The following is a 17,135-nucleotide window of genomic DNA, read 5'->3' as shown; positions in this document are numbered from 1 at the left end:
AGGAGAGGGTTCTAATGAGCTAAATGTAGATGGCAGCTGTAGATATCTGGCATGGTTTTAACAATATTGAGAGAACAACACATTATGTTTTTGGAATCAAACCGACTGCATTTCCACTGTTCCAAAGTTAAAGTTGTCCTTGTTTTCCATTCCATTTCTTTTCTTGTGGCAAGGCTTCCCATCCACGGACATCATCAGCCATCTGACATGTCACTGAACGATGATAACGAGTACAAATAAAACCCTTCCATTTGATGGAGCACAACATTATGCTTGTTTAAGGAGGCACACGCTGTCACCTGACTACCAGAATGGTCTTGTTTGTCCAGGAACATTCGTCGAGGCAGAGCAGTCTGCAGACTGAGAGGGCTGTACAAACGAAGGTCCCAGCTATTGAAAACGGGTCATCGTAAGTAGAAGGTCATGAGCCTGGAGTGATCCTAGAGGTCAATGAGCCCATGTTGGATTGTGGCTGTCATTGACAGGCGCCTTACCGTTGCCTTGGAAATATGAAGGTGGTAGAAGCTGGAAGCCGAGGGCGAATCAGATCCCCTGGTCTTATCATCTGCACTTCCTTGAGAAAGTGTGACATCAGTAATTAAAAAATAAACAAACCCTCCTTTTTATGATTAAGTTTAATGCTAACTTTATTCTTGAGTTGCATTAGATTGAAATGCACAGATTCCTTCGGGCTAAACTGTGTTTCTGTGCAGCATTGTACGTATTACGGCTTCAACAGATCAACCTCTGCTAAAAGATTCCAGTGAGCCATACACACATCGTCATGGTTACGACACGTAGCCCATAATCACTTTGGATGTGCTCTACTTTGGGGGAGTTCATTATTCAGTTGTGTTGTTGAAGCAAAACACAGGCAGGTGACTGGAATATCAAGAGAGTTCAGACTTGATCGTTAAATGTGATACACTTTATTTCCATGCCTCTCGCTATGACAGATTTATGAAGGTTAAGTCGTAACGGTAAGAAAAATCTTTCAAAAAAGGTGTGAAAATGTTTTCGTCATTGCCTTTTATAGACGACTGAAATGTAAAGTCACTGAATTTTAGAGGCTAGTGTTAGGTTAGTGCTATAAGAGAGCCTTCTGTTTTTAAAACAAAATTCCCCCACCCTCACACACACACACGCTCACACGGACAACATACACTCATAGTCTCATACATACAGTACTTAACACAAAAGAGGGTTTCTGAGCAACACACAGACTGTCTTTTCTTTGCTCCAAAAAAACACACACTATAACAAACTTTACAACTCTTTGGGGGACCATAATGCAATAAAACAATGAGAAATAAAGCAACAGGACCAAGTCACATAATAGACGAATAAAGAAAATCTTCGTGATGTCAGAGATTACATGAACCTGGTGGTCATGAGGGCCTGGGGGCTGGCGGGGGAGATGTGAGGCTGGCTGGAGATGACCCCTGTCTGGGGAGAGGCTGCCACCATCATGGCCTGGGCCTGGGCTTGGGTCTGGGCCAACACTGTGGGCTGGGCATTGATGAAGGTGAACGGCTGGCTGCGTCTCTTTATCTCCCTGGCCATCTGACACCAGGAGCACACGTTACAGAAGGTGGCGTAGACGCAGTCGTCTGTCATGTCCCCCTGGAGAAGAAATAACAACTTCATTTATACCTTTTGAAGAAAAGAAAAACCTACGAAAAAAAAAAAAAAACGACTTCTGCTGAACAGTCACACCACTTTTGGACCCACCTGGATGCCGTAGCGGTTACGCACCGCCACCCTCATGGACATGGAGACGGGCGGAGTGCAGCTGGGCAGCCCCAGCATCTGCATGCCGCCGCACCCCACGTCCAGCAGGGGCAGACAGAAACACTCTCCGAACTCAGAGGCAGTGGTGCAGGCGAAACACGGGAAGCACCAGTAAGCAAAGCAGCCTGAGAGTTTCAGGGAAGAGATTGATGAGGACAGATATAAAACACAGCCTTACCTCACTCTTTATAACACTAGAGTATAAACCATGATCGTATTGACTGAGGCAGAATTCACAGTACAGCAAGTCTACAAATATGACCCAAAATAAAGAGGTTAACAATTCTTAATTACTGTAAAACCAAGAAACAAAACGTGAGGTACCCATACTCTTGATTTTCCGGTCTGAAAACTGATTTAAAATGACACGTTTAAATGTAACCAGAGTAGCTGACAAATTTGTAAGTACACTCACAGACTTGCAGATCATCAAAGCATCCACAGATGCCTGTACTCCACTGGTTGGTCTGGACTGCTATAATAGCCGGGGGTGGGAGCTGGGGGGGCTGGTTGTTTATGATGACACTGGTTGCCATGGTTTCTATCCAACAGAAAAATACCTTGGATTTAGTCAACAACGACAACACGTTTCTTCCAATGACGCCAAATTGACATTCGACCTTGGACTAAAGCGTAAGAAATGGCTTCAGCACATTGGTTCTCTCGTGATCTGACTTCCTCCAGTTGTTCTGTAAGTTGACATGGCACCATAGAGCCTTTGTATGAAACTGACAACAATCAGTCCAGCCCACATCCATTACCTTCATATTGTACACATTCCCTGATTGATCAATTTGTTTGTCGTCCGTTCCAAACCTACATACAGTGTATACAATTCCCTTGAATGCACAATCAAAGTGCCTTCACACCAGCACTAACTGTATTATCACAGTGAAATACATTAACCACGATTCACAAGATAGTCCATGGTAACTCTCATTTGTTCACTTGAGGTTTCTAATTACGGAACAGAAGGCACTCACCTGGTCACTGACCTGGTCACTCACCTGAACTCAGGGTGTGGGAGCGTCAGTTACTAAGCTGGCTTGACATTAAACCTTCAGCAGAATGGAGGAACTGTGACTGGAACTGTCTTCATTTGCATTAGTGTGGTTTGCATGGGATTGTACATCCTTAGATTTTTTTACTTCATGGAGAAAAGGCGTAAGTCTCATACAGATATATTTTATTACAATAAATGTACAGGAATAAGTATATTAAACATAGTGGTACTGTAATGTTTTTTAATAAGAGGCTGTCTGGATGAGTGATTTGTTATTTGAAAATGTTTACAGTAGTGTATTTTACATAGACCAAAGGGTACCAATATATGGGGCAAGCATCAGCAAAATATAGAATAGATATAGAATGCCATTGGCTGCTTCAAGTCAGCCGGGCTGCAGGCGACGCCCACGCTGCATGAAGTCGAACGTACCTATTGTCAGTGTGTGTGATGATGACAGTGTGCATGAGATGTGTCATAACCAACCATAGATGGGGGGAGGGGACCAAGTTAAGGAGTGTAAAGCTAATTAATTAAATGATATAATTGAGCCCATGTGGTCCAGGCTCGTTTGTTGGATGCCTCTTCTAAATCAAGTGCACCCCATGCAGGGAGGTGAGAGCGATGGGTTGCACTCTGGTCTTCATCTCCTTAGACATTTGACACCAGGCACAGGGCCCACAGAAGAAGGAGAACACACAGTCATTACATAGGGTGCCCTGAAAAAGAAAGAAAGAAAGAAAGAAAGAAAGAAAGAAAGAAAGAGAGAGAGAGAGAGAAAGGAGTGTTGTGTGCGTGAGTAAGAAAGAGAGAGAGGGAGAAAGAGAGAGAGAGGGTTAGAGAGATAGAAAGATAGAGTGAGAGAACAAGACAGAGTTTTACAGACAATTCCTTTACAACCAGTATCAACAACCCTGATGCATTGTTTAAGGACAATGAGCAGAAACTAGGTGGGTGACCAAATAGAGAAAATGATGTTTCAGCCCTTCTCTGACCAGACTTCCAGTCAAACAAAAAGATCTTACAAAACTTGTGTCTCATCTGTGGACGTGGGCTCCTTTATATTCGAAAGGTTAGTGGAACAGGTTGGTTGGTTCCGAGTCAGATGAAAGGTAAGTGAAATGCCATAGACCAGGAGAAAGACACCATCCACATGAAAATGTATAGGAGGTAAACAAGATGCTAAAAATCATAATAAAAATAACACAATTCACGTCAAATCACGGCGTAGGGGTGCTATGCTGGGTGACAAACGATCTCAATTTAAGTGTGAAGGAAGAAAGCGAAAAGACATGAATCGATACGTGTGTGTTCTGTTTGTCCCCACCTTGATGCCGTAGCGGTAGCGTAGAGAAGCTCTCAGGGACATGGTGGCGGGGGGGATAAGACCTAAGCAGTTAATCAGCGGCAGACACAGACACTCTCCTCCTTCCTTCGCTGTGATACATGTAAAGCAAGGCAAGCACCAAAACGCCAAACAGCCTGGGGGAAAAAAGTTTCATGAGTTTCACTTAAGGTCTTTTTTTAAAAACTGTTATTCTTTCTTTGTTATTCATTCTTTCTCTGTTTCAAACATACGCTTGAACCTTTGTGCATACAGCTTAGACACACGCTCACACAGGTGTGTATACATTTCCACAAGGTAAAGCTTACAAGATTTCATGTCTTTAGTGCAGTCACAGATGCCTGAGCTCCATTGATTGGATGTCGTTGCCATGGCGAATGCCTGGGGCTGTTGAATGACCATCTTTGTAGTCATGTTGAAGCGGAGTCAAGTTATAACAGTAGCCTATGACAGATGACCAAAAACCTACGCGGACCCACAACAAAACAACATTAGCGAAGCAAACAAAACATTAACACACAACGACATTAACAAAAACGAAACATTTATAAAAACGCTACATTAAAAAAAACAATCAACTAGGCCTACTTACAACACCACAACATTAAGTGACAACACAACAGAATTGGTTCACACCACATCAGCCGAGAATACAGTAGCATTAGCCCAAAACACAACAACATTTGCAGGAACGCTGCATTTCAAGTTGCTCACAACTGAAGTGCTCCAGACCACTGGTCACACCAAAAACTTGAAAGCTGTTTAAATTTCCTCATTCTATTCTCTTTGTTTCTTTCTCATCCTCCCCTCGTGCATCCACCCTTTTCTGAATGCAAACAAAACCTTTCTGTCTCTCGTCACCTGCTAATTTCCCTAAATGTCAACCCCCACTTTCAAAGAAAACGGACAAAACACAGACAACACAGATTTGAGAATTGTAAGCTACATGAAGTCAAGAACTACAAACACTACCCAATCAATTGTTTGCAGTTCATATGAGGTCAAACGGGAGGTGGGTGATAACCAACCATAGATGTGGGAGGGGACCAAGTTAAGGAGTAGGAGTTTAAAGCTAATTGATTAAATGATATAATTGAGCCCATGTGGTCCAGGCTCATTTGTCAGATCCTGCCTCTTCTAAATAAAGTGCGCCCCCTGCAGGGAGGTGAGAGCGATGTATCGGGCCGAGGAGGAGGAGGAGGGGGAGTTAGCATAGACTGCTGCTCGTCTTTTGAGCTCACGGGAGATCTGGCACCAGGAGAGTGGGTGGCAACAGCAACCGTATAAACAGTCACTCCACACTCCCCCCTATAAAACACAACCACACAGATCATTAAACAGTACACAGTTGCAATGAGTACAGAGTGACACAATTTATTGTCTTCTTCAGAAGGTTCCATACAGATATATTTTATTGCAATAAATTATGTACAGGAATAAGTATATTAAACATAGTGGTACTATAAGGTTGTTTAATAAGAGGCTGTCTAGATGAGTGATTTGTTATTTGAAAATGTTTACAGAAGTGTATTTTACATAGACCAAAGAGTACCAATAGATGGGGCAAGCATCAGCAAAATATTTCTTATAGGTTAAAGTCTTTGTGTTAAATAGTCATCAGTAAAATAGTGATGTTGAAGGGCTAGGTTAGGCTACACAGGACGAGACAGGATTAGATAGGAATGGGCTGGACAGGTGAGCATCAGGATACAGGATCTGTCCACGAACAGTGTGGCGTGACAGTGTGACTGGAGGAAACAGACACACTAGACCCAGCTGATCGGAGATCCGCCACATGTGGGATGTGACATTGTCAGTGTGTGATGACGACAGTGTGTGTGATGACGACAGTGTGTGTGATGACGACAGTGTGCGTGAGACGTGTCATGGTTACCAGTGGAGATGACACAGAACCAGTGGTAACAGATAGGGCAGTGTGTAAAGGCTATCTAGCTTGTGTGTTTATGATGATGAAGATGCTGATGATGACCAGGTCCTTAATGAGGCCGTGTATTGATGAGGGTGATGGGTTGCACTCTGGTCTTCATCTCTCGAGCCATTTGACACCAGGAACAGGGCCCACAGAAGAGGGACATCACACAGTCATTACATAGGGTGCCCTGAAAGAGAGAGAGAGAGAGGGAGGGTTAGAGAGAGAGTAAGATAGAGAGTGAGTGAGTGAAAGAGAAAGGAGAGTGTTTGTGTGTGTGTGTGTGTGTGTGAGAGAGAGAGAGAGAGAGAGAGAGAGAGAGAGAGAGAGAGAGAAAAAGAGAGAGAGAGAGCGGGAGAGAGAGAGAACAAGAGAGAGAGTTTTACAGACAATTCCTTTACAACCAGTATCACCAACCCTGATGCATTGTTTAAGAACAATGAGCGGAAACTAGGTGGGTGACCAAATACAGAAAATGATGTTTCAGCCCTTCTCTGACCAAAGACTTCCAGTGAAATAGACAGATCTTACAAAACTTGTTTGTTATCTGTGGACGTGGGCAAGGCTCCTTTATATTCGAAAGGTTAGTGGAACAGGTTTGGTTGTTTCCGGGTCAGATGAAAGGTAAGTGAAACGCCATAGACCAGGAGAAAGACACAATCCACATGGAAATGTATAGGAGGTAAACAAGATGCTAAAAATCATAATAAAAATAACACAATTCAAGTCAAATCCCGGTGTAGGGGTGCTATACTGGGTGACAAACTATCTCAATTTAAGTGTGAAGGAAGAAAGCGAAAAGACATGAATCAAAGTGTGTGTGTGTGTGTTCTGTTTGTCCCCACCTCGATGCCGTAGCGCTGGCGTAGAGAAGCTCTCAGGGACATGGTGGCGGGGGGGATGCATCCGAACCAGTCAAGCAGCGGCAGACACAGACACTCTCCTGCTTCCTTTGCTGTGATACATGCAAAGCAAGGGAAGCACCAGAATGCAAAACAACCTGGGGGGGGAAAGTTTCATGAGTTTCATGTTAGGTCTTTTTTATTTATTTTTTACTGTTATTCTTTCTTTGTTATTCGTCCTTTCTCTTTCTCTGTTTCAAACATACGCTTGAACCTTTGTGCATACAGCTTAGACAAACACGCTCACACAGGTGTGTATAGACTTCCACAAGGTAAAGCTTACAAGATTTCATTTCTTTAGTGCAGTCACAGATGCCTGAGCTCCATTGGTTGGATGTCGTTGCCATGGCGAATGCCTGGGGTTGTTGAATGACCATCTTACTCATGTTGAAGCGATGATTCTGTGGAGTCAAGTTATAACAGTATGACAGATGACCAACAACCAGTTCAGATATCATTTCAAACTGTTATGCCATACATACCGCATCTTTGATGATGGCAACATTACAGTACATTATTAGTACTTTAAGCTATTGTGTGAATAACAATTAATAATAATGTCATTAATGTATTCCTTGCCTGCAAATAAGTTTACCATTTTTGAGAGAATGATACATTTGGGAACACTTTACATGAAGGTTACATTAAATATATAACTACATAGCAATACTTATAGTAACAACATAGTGGTTACATAGGAAATGCTACATGTTTGCAATACCTTAAGTTATTACACAAATGAGTCTTGGTTTGAGGAAGTATATTTACATTTACATTTTGTCATTTAGCAGACGCTCTTATCCAGAGCGACTTACAATAAGTACAGGGACATTCTCCCCGAGGCAAGTAGGGTGAAATGCCTTGCCCAAGGACACAACGTCATTTGGCTAGGCCAGGAATTGAACTGGCAACCTTCTGATTACTAGCCCGCTTTCCTAACCGCTCAGCCACCTGACTCCCTACAATCCAGGGGGTAAGTGGATGTTGACAGGGATCTAGTATTCCTCCAACTGCCCCTTTACAACATCCACTTCCCCCCTATACCCCTCCTCCATACTGTGTCTTCTAACATAATTAGCAAGCAGTACCACTAACACTTAACATTTAATGACAAAGCAATTCCTGTGTACTTACAATGTTTTTACAATAGATATTGCTAGTTACATAATAGCTACTGCAGCCTACTGTAAAGTGTTACCACGAAATGTCACTCAACAAGTGGAATTGTAACAGCGTCTTACATTTAGTCTTTTTTTTTTTGTTGTCTTAGTTAACAACTCTGAAGTTATTCGAAATGACCTTATCAGTAGTTATGTAGTAGGTAGTAGTTGCTTCAGTTCATGCTGAAGCTATAGTCTTACACATGGAACAGGAAGAGAGACAGCTGTTTTATGTATATTCCCATAAAGACATGTAAGCAAAACACCACAAGAAAGTTCTACATAACTGCAGTCCCTTGCTTAAAGACGTCATACAATTTCATACCTGTGTATTTTCCAGAGGAGAAGCTGGATAGAAGAGTCCAGAAGGGAAGACACTGAACCGAGGACACTGAAGGGTGCTGTTTTATAGAATGAGAAACTCACAGGCTGACACTCTGGTTTACCTCATACCCAGACTGGTATTCATCTGGTTCATCCAGTTTTTATTGAAAGAATACATTCAACTTTCTGAGACGTCCCTGCCCTTTATTTCCACCGGTATCGCCCCAGAAACTCTCTATCTTTTGTACCTCACCTCACATCTCTCTAGGAGGTGTTCCTCATTGTCACAACCGTCGAAGATCTGTCGATATCTGACTCCAAAGGTGATGTTTGTGACAAAGGTGACAAGACACAGTAATAGTATTTATCCTGTCATAGGACTCAGTTCTGTACAGAACTATACCACAAATACTTAGAATGTCCTTATTGGACTTTTTCTAGCGGATGCATTCAATGCATTTAGTCATGCATGGCCCACTTGGCTGTGATGATCTTCTGCTAGAAACCTAGTTAATTCAACTAGGCTTTTGTTGTACGACCAAGCTAAGCTTCAACCTTTTTACATGCGAGCATGACATCATCACCATCCAACACACTGCTTCAGTCAAATATGTCAATAACATTAAATATTTAGTAATTTGTTTATAAAAGGGTGTTTCTTTGAAATAGAGGGAGGGTCTTAGCATCGTTGCTAAGCTACCACCAAACAGGAGGGCATGTGTTCACTCTTATCTATATGTCCGTTGTCCATACAGATGGTAAAGGAAAATAATTGGCTCCTATTACAGGATACGTTTGCTCTGGTGATGGAAGAAAATCTTGGCCGAGAGCCCAGGGCTGTGGAAACATCCTTTGACATTGGGTTGTAGAGACAGTACTAAAGATTTGTCAGATATTGACAAAAAGAAAGCCAAGTTCACCTGGACAGGTAGCACTTGTTGCATACTGGGAACTAGAAGTAAAGCTTAATTCACTATTAACAGGGGCGCAACTACCCAGTGTCGGAGGGATATGCAACCCCTTTGGCGCCCCCCCCCCCCCCCCCCCCCCCTCTGAGAGTTTCTCTTTTCCCTCCTACAGGAGGAACCCTAATGAGAATACTAACAAAAACGTGCATAGGCGCCCCTATTATCCTATGCGCATAAGGGCGCCTACCCACTTTTTGCGCCCCTGACTATTAAGTGTCAAGACAAAACCAGACAGATTTTACCTAATTCCACAGCCCTTTTCATGTAAGATGAGCTATTGGAATTTAATACTGATAATCTAGTAATATTTAATATTTTAAGTGTCAGGTGCCACTTGATAAAAAGTAAATCATCATGCATGCCTAATCAACTAATCCTGCTATTGCAGTAACAAGACAGACTGCAACCATTCAGCTTAAAGAAGTCTTACAACAATGTGTAAGTAGTTAATGGTAAATCTCTGTCTCAGGTATGTGATGATCCCTTGCCAAACATGCCAGCTTGACGATCTTAGAATGGTGACATGTTTGGGATCTTATTATCAGAAGAACACGCCAGGCAAGATGGTTGTGTTTTTCATGCTTGGTGTTGACAACTGTACATGCTAGCTCGTACTAATCTTGTGAAACATTGGAATGTAAACACTACAATGACGCCACATGCAATTGCAAGCTGCTCTTTTGGCTATTCTGAACATCTCACCCTCCACAACATTGTTTGGTAGCCAGGGGTTTCTCTGGTCAGCTCTTGGCTAACCTAATGTAGCCAAGTCAGTGTGAAAAAACAGTTAATTCACATTATTGCCAGCCAGCTACAGAATTAACTATTTGGAAAACCTGTTCTAATGTATTTTCTACTCTTTCATTATATTAAGTCACTCAAAGTTGACAGACCAGTTCCTGATGACATTTCCATGAGAATGGTCACACTGAAACTTGTGTGTGTGTAAATCTCTTCCTTCTGTTTTTCTGTTCTGTTTTCTGAATGCAAACGAAATGTTTCTGTATCTTGTCTTCACTTTCAAAGAAAACAGACAAAACACAGACAATACAGATTTTTGAGAATTTTAAAAGAAGGCAAGAAATACAAAAAACATCCAATCAACAGTCGTTTGCAGTTCATATAGAGGTCGAACGTAAGCTAGAAGGCGTAGTATAGACGTGGGTGATAACCAACCATAGATGTGGGAGGGGACCAAGTTAAGGAGTAGGAGTTTAAAGGTAATTGATTAAATGATATAATTGAGCCCATGTGGTCCAGGCTCATTTGTCAGATCCTGCCTCTTCTAAATCAAGTGCGCCCCCTGCAGGGAGGTGAGAGCGATGTATCGGGCCGAGGAGGAGGAGGAGGGGGGGGAGTTAGCATAGACTGCTGCTCGTCTTTTGAGCTCACGGGAGATCTGGCACCAGGAGAGTGGGTAGCAACAGCAACCGTAGAAACAGTCACTCCACACTCCCCCCTATAAAACACAACACAACCACACAGATCATTAAACAGTACACAGTTGCAATGAGTACAGAGTGACACCATTTATGGTCTATCTGGTTTTGTTAAACAAGTGAAGTTTATTCTCAACTGACAGTTGACAAGTCAGTAAAGACATGTGCTATTATCTGCAGAATCGTGCACTCTGGTGGCAGAAGTGTAGTACTGCAGATGTGATGGTCCCATTGAGGTCATCCATGAATTAATCATTTGTTTAATCATAAGAGCTGGAATGAAACCTATATAATATATGACTGTGACTATTAATCTAAATGTACATTTTAATACTATTACATATTTTAGTAGGTAAAAAGGCCCTCTCAAACCACATGTATCAACAGATGCATAGGATTTGTCCTAAGAATAGTCTCCTATTCATCCTGTGACCGGTAGCTTCTTTCAGGGGCTGCATGCCTCCCACACCACCTCTCTGAGTCAGCATCAGCTCCTATAGCAAGTCTCAGACTACTGCCAATGTCTCTCTCTCATTCTCTCTCTTCTTCTGTCTCTTCCTTCCTCTCTTTCAGTCTCTCTATCTCATCTTATACTTCTATCTTTCTATCTCTCTCTGACTCACTTTCACCCTATTTACTCTCTCTCTCTCTCTCTCTCTCTCTCTCTCTCTCTCTCTCTCTCTCTCTCTCTCTCTCTCTCTCTCTCTCTCTCTCTTCCTAATCTCTGCATCTTTTAGTTTGTGATATCTCCCCAAGTCTCCTGGCTCCAGCACGCCATGCATGTCATGGCTGACGGCAGGTTATGTACCAGATCCAGTACACAACCTGCCCCCCTGTCTGTGGGGAACTGATGCAGATCAGAGCTGGTGGACCAGGGAGCCAGGAGCTGGAGCAATGTTGCCAAACAACCAGTTTCAACAATGCCTACTCTGGAATGTGTGTGGGCTAATCATCCCTTAAAGCCGCAGTATTATCAAGTTACAATGCCATTCCTTCTGGTTCATACAACACACAGGATTGTCTTTTTGCAGTGGCTGTATTAAAATCAACACGCTGTACACGATGGAAATTTGGCAATGCAAAGAATGCATTGGGGGGGGATTCTTTGAATCATTTGGGGATCGTGTGTGTGTAGTATGCATCATCTAACCTGTAAAAGCATCACTGTCATGTCATTACTGTTTGTTTTTCTAACAGGAAGACCAATGCCACCTGTGCGTGTACCTGGATGCCGTACCGCTCCCGGACAGAAGCCCTCATGGCCAGAGAGGCAGCGGGTACACAGCTGATGCAGTCCAGCAGAGGCAGGCAGGGACACGCCCCCACTGACCAGGCCACCTTGCAGGTGTACACAGGCAGGCAGCACAGCGCGAAACAGCCTGGAACCACACATACACACACACACACACACACACACACACACGTAATCATCACACACAAACACACACAGACACTGGTAGTCTTCTGCCCTATTGTAATCATTTCCTCCCAGTGGTGGAGTGTGTTCATGTGTGGGTTACAGAGTAAGAGGAAATGTTTACTGAAATATTCACACCCTGTTAGACAAGAGTTACAGAAGACACTCGGAATCTGGCCTGGCAAGACTTAGTAGACAATAAAATAGGTAACCTATTCAGGTAGAGCAAGAGTGAAAGACAGAGAGAGAGGGAGAGAGAGGGAGAGAGACAGACAGACAGACAGACAGACAGACAGACAGACAGACAGACAGACAGACAGACAGAGAGAGAGAGAGAGAGAGAGAGAGAGAGACAGACAGACAGACAGACAGACAGAGAGAGAGAGAGAGAGAGACAGACAGAGAGAGAGAGAGAGAGAGAGAGAGAGAGAGAGAGAGAGAGAGAGAGAGAGAGAGAGAGAGAGAGACAGACAGACAGACAGACAGACAGACAGACAGACAGACAGACAGACAGAGAGAGAGAGAGAGAGAGAGAGAGAGAGAGAGAGAGAGAGAGAGAGACAGACAGACAGACAGACAGAGCGCTCCAGCAGGCTCTTACTGTCTCCCAGGTCCTGGTGGCATTCACAGAGGCCGGTGCTCCAGTGGCCTTCCTGGGCCTGGCTCCCTGGCTGTTCCCTCACCACCTGGAGCTGGGGAGAGGGGAGGAGCAGAGCCTCTCTGTCCATGTCTGCCCAGGGCGCAGAGGGAGAGACGGACACACACACACACAGCTACAGGGTGGCTGTGTGTGTCCGTCTCTCCCTCTGCCCAGGGCGCAGGGGGAGAGACAGACACACACACACACACTCACAGTACATGTGCCTTTACAAACCCTAACCCTAACACCTAACTATGTGTAATTCATTTATTTAGGATAGGAAAGATTACAAATCTTACTGTTCTGTAATGTTTTGGAAATGAACAAAAATGTAAATATTTAGAGAGCTGCCGATTTAGGTAACAGATAAACAACTCAAGGTACATTTACTACCTGCTGGAATGTCTCCGCGCTGCCAGATAGACCAAATGGAAGCTGACTTTTATCTTTCTGTCTATGCTCTGTCTATCTCTTGTGATCTCTATCTAACATGCTCTCTCTCTCTCTCTCTCTCTCTCTCTCTCTCTCTCTCTCTCTCTCTCTCTCTCTCTCTCATCCTGTCATCTAGCCGGTTATCTCCTTGTTGCTCCAGTGTTGTGTCAACACTAAACATCCACAGAGGGGAAAAAACTCTCCTGTTCTCATGAGAATCCAAACTGAACTTGTTTTGGTTCACAGGTGACTGTTCTTTTCAATTCATTCATAGGATTCTGTAAGTCCTGTTCCTAAGTTCCTTCTGGACCTACAGAGATTCACCTGAGGCATGCTGCTCTACATTTCATATCCTTCGTCTTCCTATACCCGCTGTGATTTTCCATTACCATTGTGTGTATGTGACTCTGTGTGTATAAGTGTGAGTGTGTATTTGGAAGCGTGTGAGTGTGTGTGTTTATCCCTTGAGTGGTGTTTATATTTGTGTTACTCACCCAATGTTCATGGGTCTGATGGACCCACAATATTATTGGAGTTTGACATCAAAAAAGCCCTAACTCAGTATAGCCTACCAATTAATTACCGACATCAAATGCACAAGTTGAATCATCTGCTTTAGAAATGATTTGTTTATTAAAATTTACATTGGGTGACTTTGATCACACGAGACAATTGTGTTTATTTAGTTCATTTGACCTTTATTTTGACAGGGTGTTACAGTGACACACAGGGCTCTTTTTATGAAACCAAATACACATCAGTATAAGAGAAGAATTAAACAACACACATCATTCAAAACAGAAAAACAGAAAAAAGCCCTTGATAAACCATTCAAAAGTGACCACCATATTGCTGAAGATATCATCTTAGATAAAAGGGATAGAAGGGGGTAAAGGGCGCCTGAGGAAGGGTTTACATGCTTTCTTGAAGATGGATTCTACAAAGACACAGACAGACAGGCAGATATTAGTTGATAAGCGTAATCAGTCAGTAGCAAACCAATTCACAAAACCACTTTCTCTTTAATGCTCCTCTGCACCCTCTTACTCACCATGCGGGAGTGTTTTACTGCAAAAGCATTTCCTCACATCTTCTTTCTCCTTCTTGGTTTTCGGGATGCCTGGCTTGCGACACGTCTCTTTTCCAACAAGAACTGAAAGCAGAGAGAGCATTGTTACAGTCGAGCCATCCAGTTACTCCTTACATTCCAATACACATCGAACATGAATCTGTCTATTCGACTCCTTCATTGTGATACACACCAAACACAAATCTATCTATATGACTCCTTTATTGTAATACACATCAAGCTGACAGACGGGCCTCACCTTGACATCTGCATCCGTGCCGTACTAAGGGCATTTGTGAAGGGCCGACAGGCAGCCTGGCAGATGACACTAAAGGTAGCCTGGCAGATGACCCTACAGAAGAACAGAATATGAAGCACACCGAGGACAGTTAGGTCAGGTGTGTTCCATTTACTTCTCAGTTTGTCTTTACGGAACTGGTCCACAAGGTTTTCCTCACAGTGGGTGACGGTTAATACTTGACCCCCAGTCAAGTATTAACAAATAGCTACTGAATCGTGGTTAAAAGTCGAGTTTATCCTGGAATTAGGTAGCCTATGTCCTTATTTTAGGCTATGCTGTCTGTGGGTGGGAGGCATCACATAGGCCTACAACATGTAAAAAAATGGTTTGATTGTACATAAAACAGATTGCAAGGTTTACAATGACAGAATACTGAACACCTCTGGCATGCAGTGCAAGATGCAATAATGAAGCACACCTATACACGCAGTTAAATGCCAACATCTACATTTCTGTGCCATATATATATATTAAAATAATACCTGTGTTTTCACTCCAGATGGAAGTTAGGATGACCAACAGCAGAGCGACAGAGATTTGCTTGGACATGATGTCAGCGGTTAAGTCGTTTGTCTGCTTCTGACGTGGGATCTGGGGGTAAGTGGAGGGATTAGGGTTTTATTCCATCTCAGATATCAATGTGACCCACCCCCTCACCTCCTATTCACCTGTAAGGAAGTCTCATTCTAATGGGAGGTGGAGGTAGTAGGTGGGTAGTAGTGGGGGTGGTGGGGGTTACGGCCGTTGGTGATAATGCCTCTGCTCTGATGATGGGTTTGAACATGTCCTGCTCCAGGTTTTCTGCTCCACTGCGCATTAGTTTACCCGTGACATGCCTCATAGGGATTGAGAATATTGAGGGCCTACGCCAGCACGCAGTAGCCTTAACACTCTCGCCTAAGATAAGATATAGCCTACCTTTATTCGTCCCACAATGGGGAAATTAGGGATTATTATTATTAAGTTAGTCAACACATGCTGTGTTATTAGATTTTAGCAGGTCATTGTTCTAAATTAGTTTTGCTTACGGAAATTCGTATTAAAATGCTAGTATCTAATTAGTTACATACTGGTAAATAATTGAGCATGTCACTAAGACTTTGATAAATTTTCGAAATATGACTTCGATATGAGTGTGTGTGTTGGCATTTTCATCACAACGGTCACCTAGTTGTTCATTAGGCTGACAGTTGAGTCACGATGTTTATGTTCATGCGCAGATACACTTCGCGAGGTTAGTGTTTACATGTGGGTGTTCACAAATATGCCAATCGTGTACTCATTCTGTGCCATATAAAAGTCCTTGCGATGACGTACTTGGTCCATAAGTGACTCAGACGCAACACAAGGAAATCCCCAGTGAGAGTAACGACGAAATGTGCTTCTCCTTTAAGTTGAGGCTTCCTGAGTGTCACTCCAAAGGATCTGATAAACAACAACGCCGTATTACGGAGTCAGATCGTCTTTGAGAAGGAATTTAGTCGAAACATAACGCGAAAATCTCAAAGGTAAGACTACTGATAATAATGGGTATAGGCTATAGGTAAATGGTTTCATGTTATAATGTTGGAAACAGCATAGGCTACAAGTGTAAAGAAACGTTCATTTATTTAGATACAAGTGGATCTAGAAACTTGATATATGACATTTTAAGAATTAGTTGACATGCTAGAAATAATATCTAGGTATGTCCAACACATGGGCATATAGTGGAATTATATGTTGACTAGTAGCCTATGTAAGAATTATGTAAGTGCTCATTCGTTCTTTCTACATTCCGTTCGTAACAAGCTATGAACCCTAATAATAACATTCAAGTTTGTGTAATTGACAATCAATTGGTTGTCATACCAAGTAGCTTGTTTTTAATCTCACCTAGAGCATTAGTTGATATTTTAGTGGTTTCTGCCTCTACAATTCACAGTTTTATCGTTTATCGGCACTGCGGAAGTGAAGACTGTCGAGCCGTAAAACAAGGACATTCTGAGGACATCTAGTGGACATAACGACGAAGCACCGGCTCAGTGTAGCAGAGATGTACGGAGCGTCCGGGATACCCGAATTGATCCCAGCAAATGGCCCGCGGCAGCCCAACGCGGGCCAGTATAATGCAGGACGTTCTCAGGTGGCTCTCAACGGACACGGTGTGGTAGCTAACCCGCAAAGACTTGGCCAGCGGGCACCTAAACTCGGACAAATCGGCAGATCTAAGAAAGGTAAGCAAAGCCAGATGAGCACCTGTTTTTCTTTGACTAGAAGTGCGACCAGAGGTTACCTGGCCTAGCATGCCTATATATCAAAAATGAGAATGTTCCCTAAACACTGTCATCTAAAGGAATTCTTATTACAGCCTAGTCTCCCAGACCAATAAGAGGCATGAGAACCATTCTGTAAATCTGTCACAAGTGCAGCTT

The 17,135-nt window shown here is 43.0% G+C and overlaps 4 protein-coding genes and 1 long non-coding RNA gene across 5 annotated transcripts; all 5 read right to left on the bottom strand.

Annotated features, from left to right (window-relative positions):
- Positions 1-873: 873 nt before the first annotated feature.
- LOC136967442 (placenta-specific gene 8 protein-like) lies at positions 874-2,895 on the bottom strand. The gene is made up of 4 exons (XM_067261221.1): positions 2,799-2,895; positions 2,207-2,332; positions 1,732-1,916; positions 874-1,623 (listed from the first exon to the last, which is right to left on the bottom strand). The coding sequence occupies exons 2-4, from the start codon at positions 2,325-2,327 to the stop codon at positions 1,372-1,374; spliced, it is 558 nt and encodes a 185-aa protein (XP_067117322.1). The 5' UTR covers positions 2,328-2,332; positions 2,799-2,895; the 3' UTR covers positions 874-1,371.
- Positions 2,896-3,381: 486 nt separating this feature from the next.
- Positions 3,382-5,237, bottom strand: LOC136967443 (cornifelin homolog A-like). Its single transcript, XM_067261222.1, has 3 exons — positions 4,448-5,237; positions 4,122-4,276; positions 3,382-3,513 (listed from the first exon to the last, which is right to left on the bottom strand). The coding sequence occupies exons 1-3, from the start codon at positions 4,551-4,553 to the stop codon at positions 3,382-3,384; spliced, it is 393 nt and encodes a 130-aa protein (XP_067117323.1). The 5' UTR covers positions 4,554-5,237.
- A 266-nt stretch (positions 5,238-5,503) lies between these two features.
- On the bottom strand, positions 5,504-8,584 carry LOC136967444 (cornifelin homolog B-like). Its single transcript, XM_067261223.1, has 4 exons — positions 8,457-8,584; positions 7,255-7,372; positions 6,915-7,069; positions 5,504-6,259 (listed from the first exon to the last, which is right to left on the bottom strand). The coding sequence occupies exons 2-4, from the start codon at positions 7,355-7,357 to the stop codon at positions 6,137-6,139; spliced, it is 381 nt and encodes a 126-aa protein (XP_067117324.1). The 5' UTR covers positions 7,358-7,372; positions 8,457-8,584; the 3' UTR covers positions 5,504-6,136.
- Positions 8,585-10,504: 1,920 nt separating this feature from the next.
- On the bottom strand, positions 10,505-13,354 carry LOC136967867 (placenta-specific gene 8 protein-like). Its single transcript, XM_067261831.1, has 4 exons — positions 13,313-13,354; positions 12,881-13,009; positions 12,087-12,241; positions 10,505-10,882 (listed from the first exon to the last, which is right to left on the bottom strand). The coding sequence occupies exons 2-4, from the start codon at positions 13,005-13,007 to the stop codon at positions 10,709-10,711; spliced, it is 456 nt and encodes a 151-aa protein (XP_067117932.1). The 5' UTR covers positions 13,008-13,009; positions 13,313-13,354; the 3' UTR covers positions 10,505-10,708.
- Positions 13,355-13,962: 608 nt separating this feature from the next.
- LOC136967878 (uncharacterized) lies at positions 13,963-15,316 on the bottom strand. Its single transcript, XR_010879535.1, has 4 exons — positions 15,204-15,316; positions 14,680-14,748; positions 14,403-14,504; positions 13,963-14,288 (listed from the first exon to the last, which is right to left on the bottom strand). It is a non-coding gene; the product is annotated as an uncharacterized lncRNA (long non-coding RNA).
- Positions 15,317-17,135: the final 1,819 nt, after the last annotated feature.

Source organism: Osmerus mordax, chromosome 23 (genome assembly GCF_038355195.1).
Source record: "Osmerus mordax isolate fOsmMor3 chromosome 23, fOsmMor3.pri, whole genome shotgun sequence".
NCBI lineage: Eukaryota > Metazoa > Chordata > Actinopteri > Osmeriformes > Osmeridae > Osmerus > Osmerus mordax.
The sequence above is the reverse complement of the archived record's forward strand: the minus strand, read 5'-3'. Positions and strand labels throughout refer to the sequence as shown.

Bases quoted from the DNA above. Each gene is read 5' to 3' on its own strand.
- LOC136967442 (XM_067261221.1), bottom strand. From the start codon at position 2,327: ATGGCAACCAGTGTCATCATAAACAACCAGCCCCCCCAGCTCCCACCC. The intron at 1,917-2,206 runs GTGAGTGTACTT...TGAAACTCTCAG, and splicing joins CTTTGATGATCTGCAAGTCT to GCTGCTTTGCTTACTGGTGC. The intron at 1,624-1,731 runs GTGGGTCCAAAA...TTTCTTCTCCAG, and splicing joins GTAACCGCTACGGCATCCAG to GGGGACATGACAGACGACTG.
- LOC136967443 (XM_067261222.1), bottom strand. From the start codon at position 4,553: ATGACTACAAAGATGGTCATTCAACAGCCCCAGGCATTCGCCATGGCA. The intron at 4,277-4,447 runs GTAAGCTTTACC...TTTTTCCCCCAG, and splicing joins CACTAAAGACATGAAATCTT to GCTGTTTGGCGTTTTGGTGC. The intron at 3,514-4,121 runs GTGGGGACAAAC...TTTCTTTTTCAG, and splicing joins GCTACCGCTACGGCATCAAG to GGCACCCTATGTAATGACTG.
- LOC136967444 (XM_067261223.1), bottom strand. From the start codon at position 7,357: ATGAGTAAGATGGTCATTCAACAACCCCAGGCATTCGCCATGGCAACG. The intron at 7,070-7,254 runs GTAAGCTTTACC...TTCCCCCCCCAG, and splicing joins CACTAAAGAAATGAAATCTT to GTTGTTTTGCATTCTGGTGC. The intron at 6,260-6,914 runs GTGGGGACAAAC...TCTCTCTTTCAG, and splicing joins GCCAGCGCTACGGCATCGAG to GGCACCCTATGTAATGACTG.
- LOC136967867 (XM_067261831.1), bottom strand. From the start codon at position 13,007: ATGGACAGAGAGGCTCTGCTCCTCCCCTCTCCCCAGCTCCAGGTGGTG. The intron at 12,242-12,880 runs GTAAGAGCCTGC...GTGTGGTTCCAG, and splicing joins CCACCAGGACCTGGGAGACA to GCTGTTTCGCGCTGTGCTGC. The intron at 10,883-12,086 runs GTACACGCACAG...TGTGTTTTATAG, and splicing joins GGGAGCGGTACGGCATCCAG to GGGGGAGTGTGGAGTGACTG.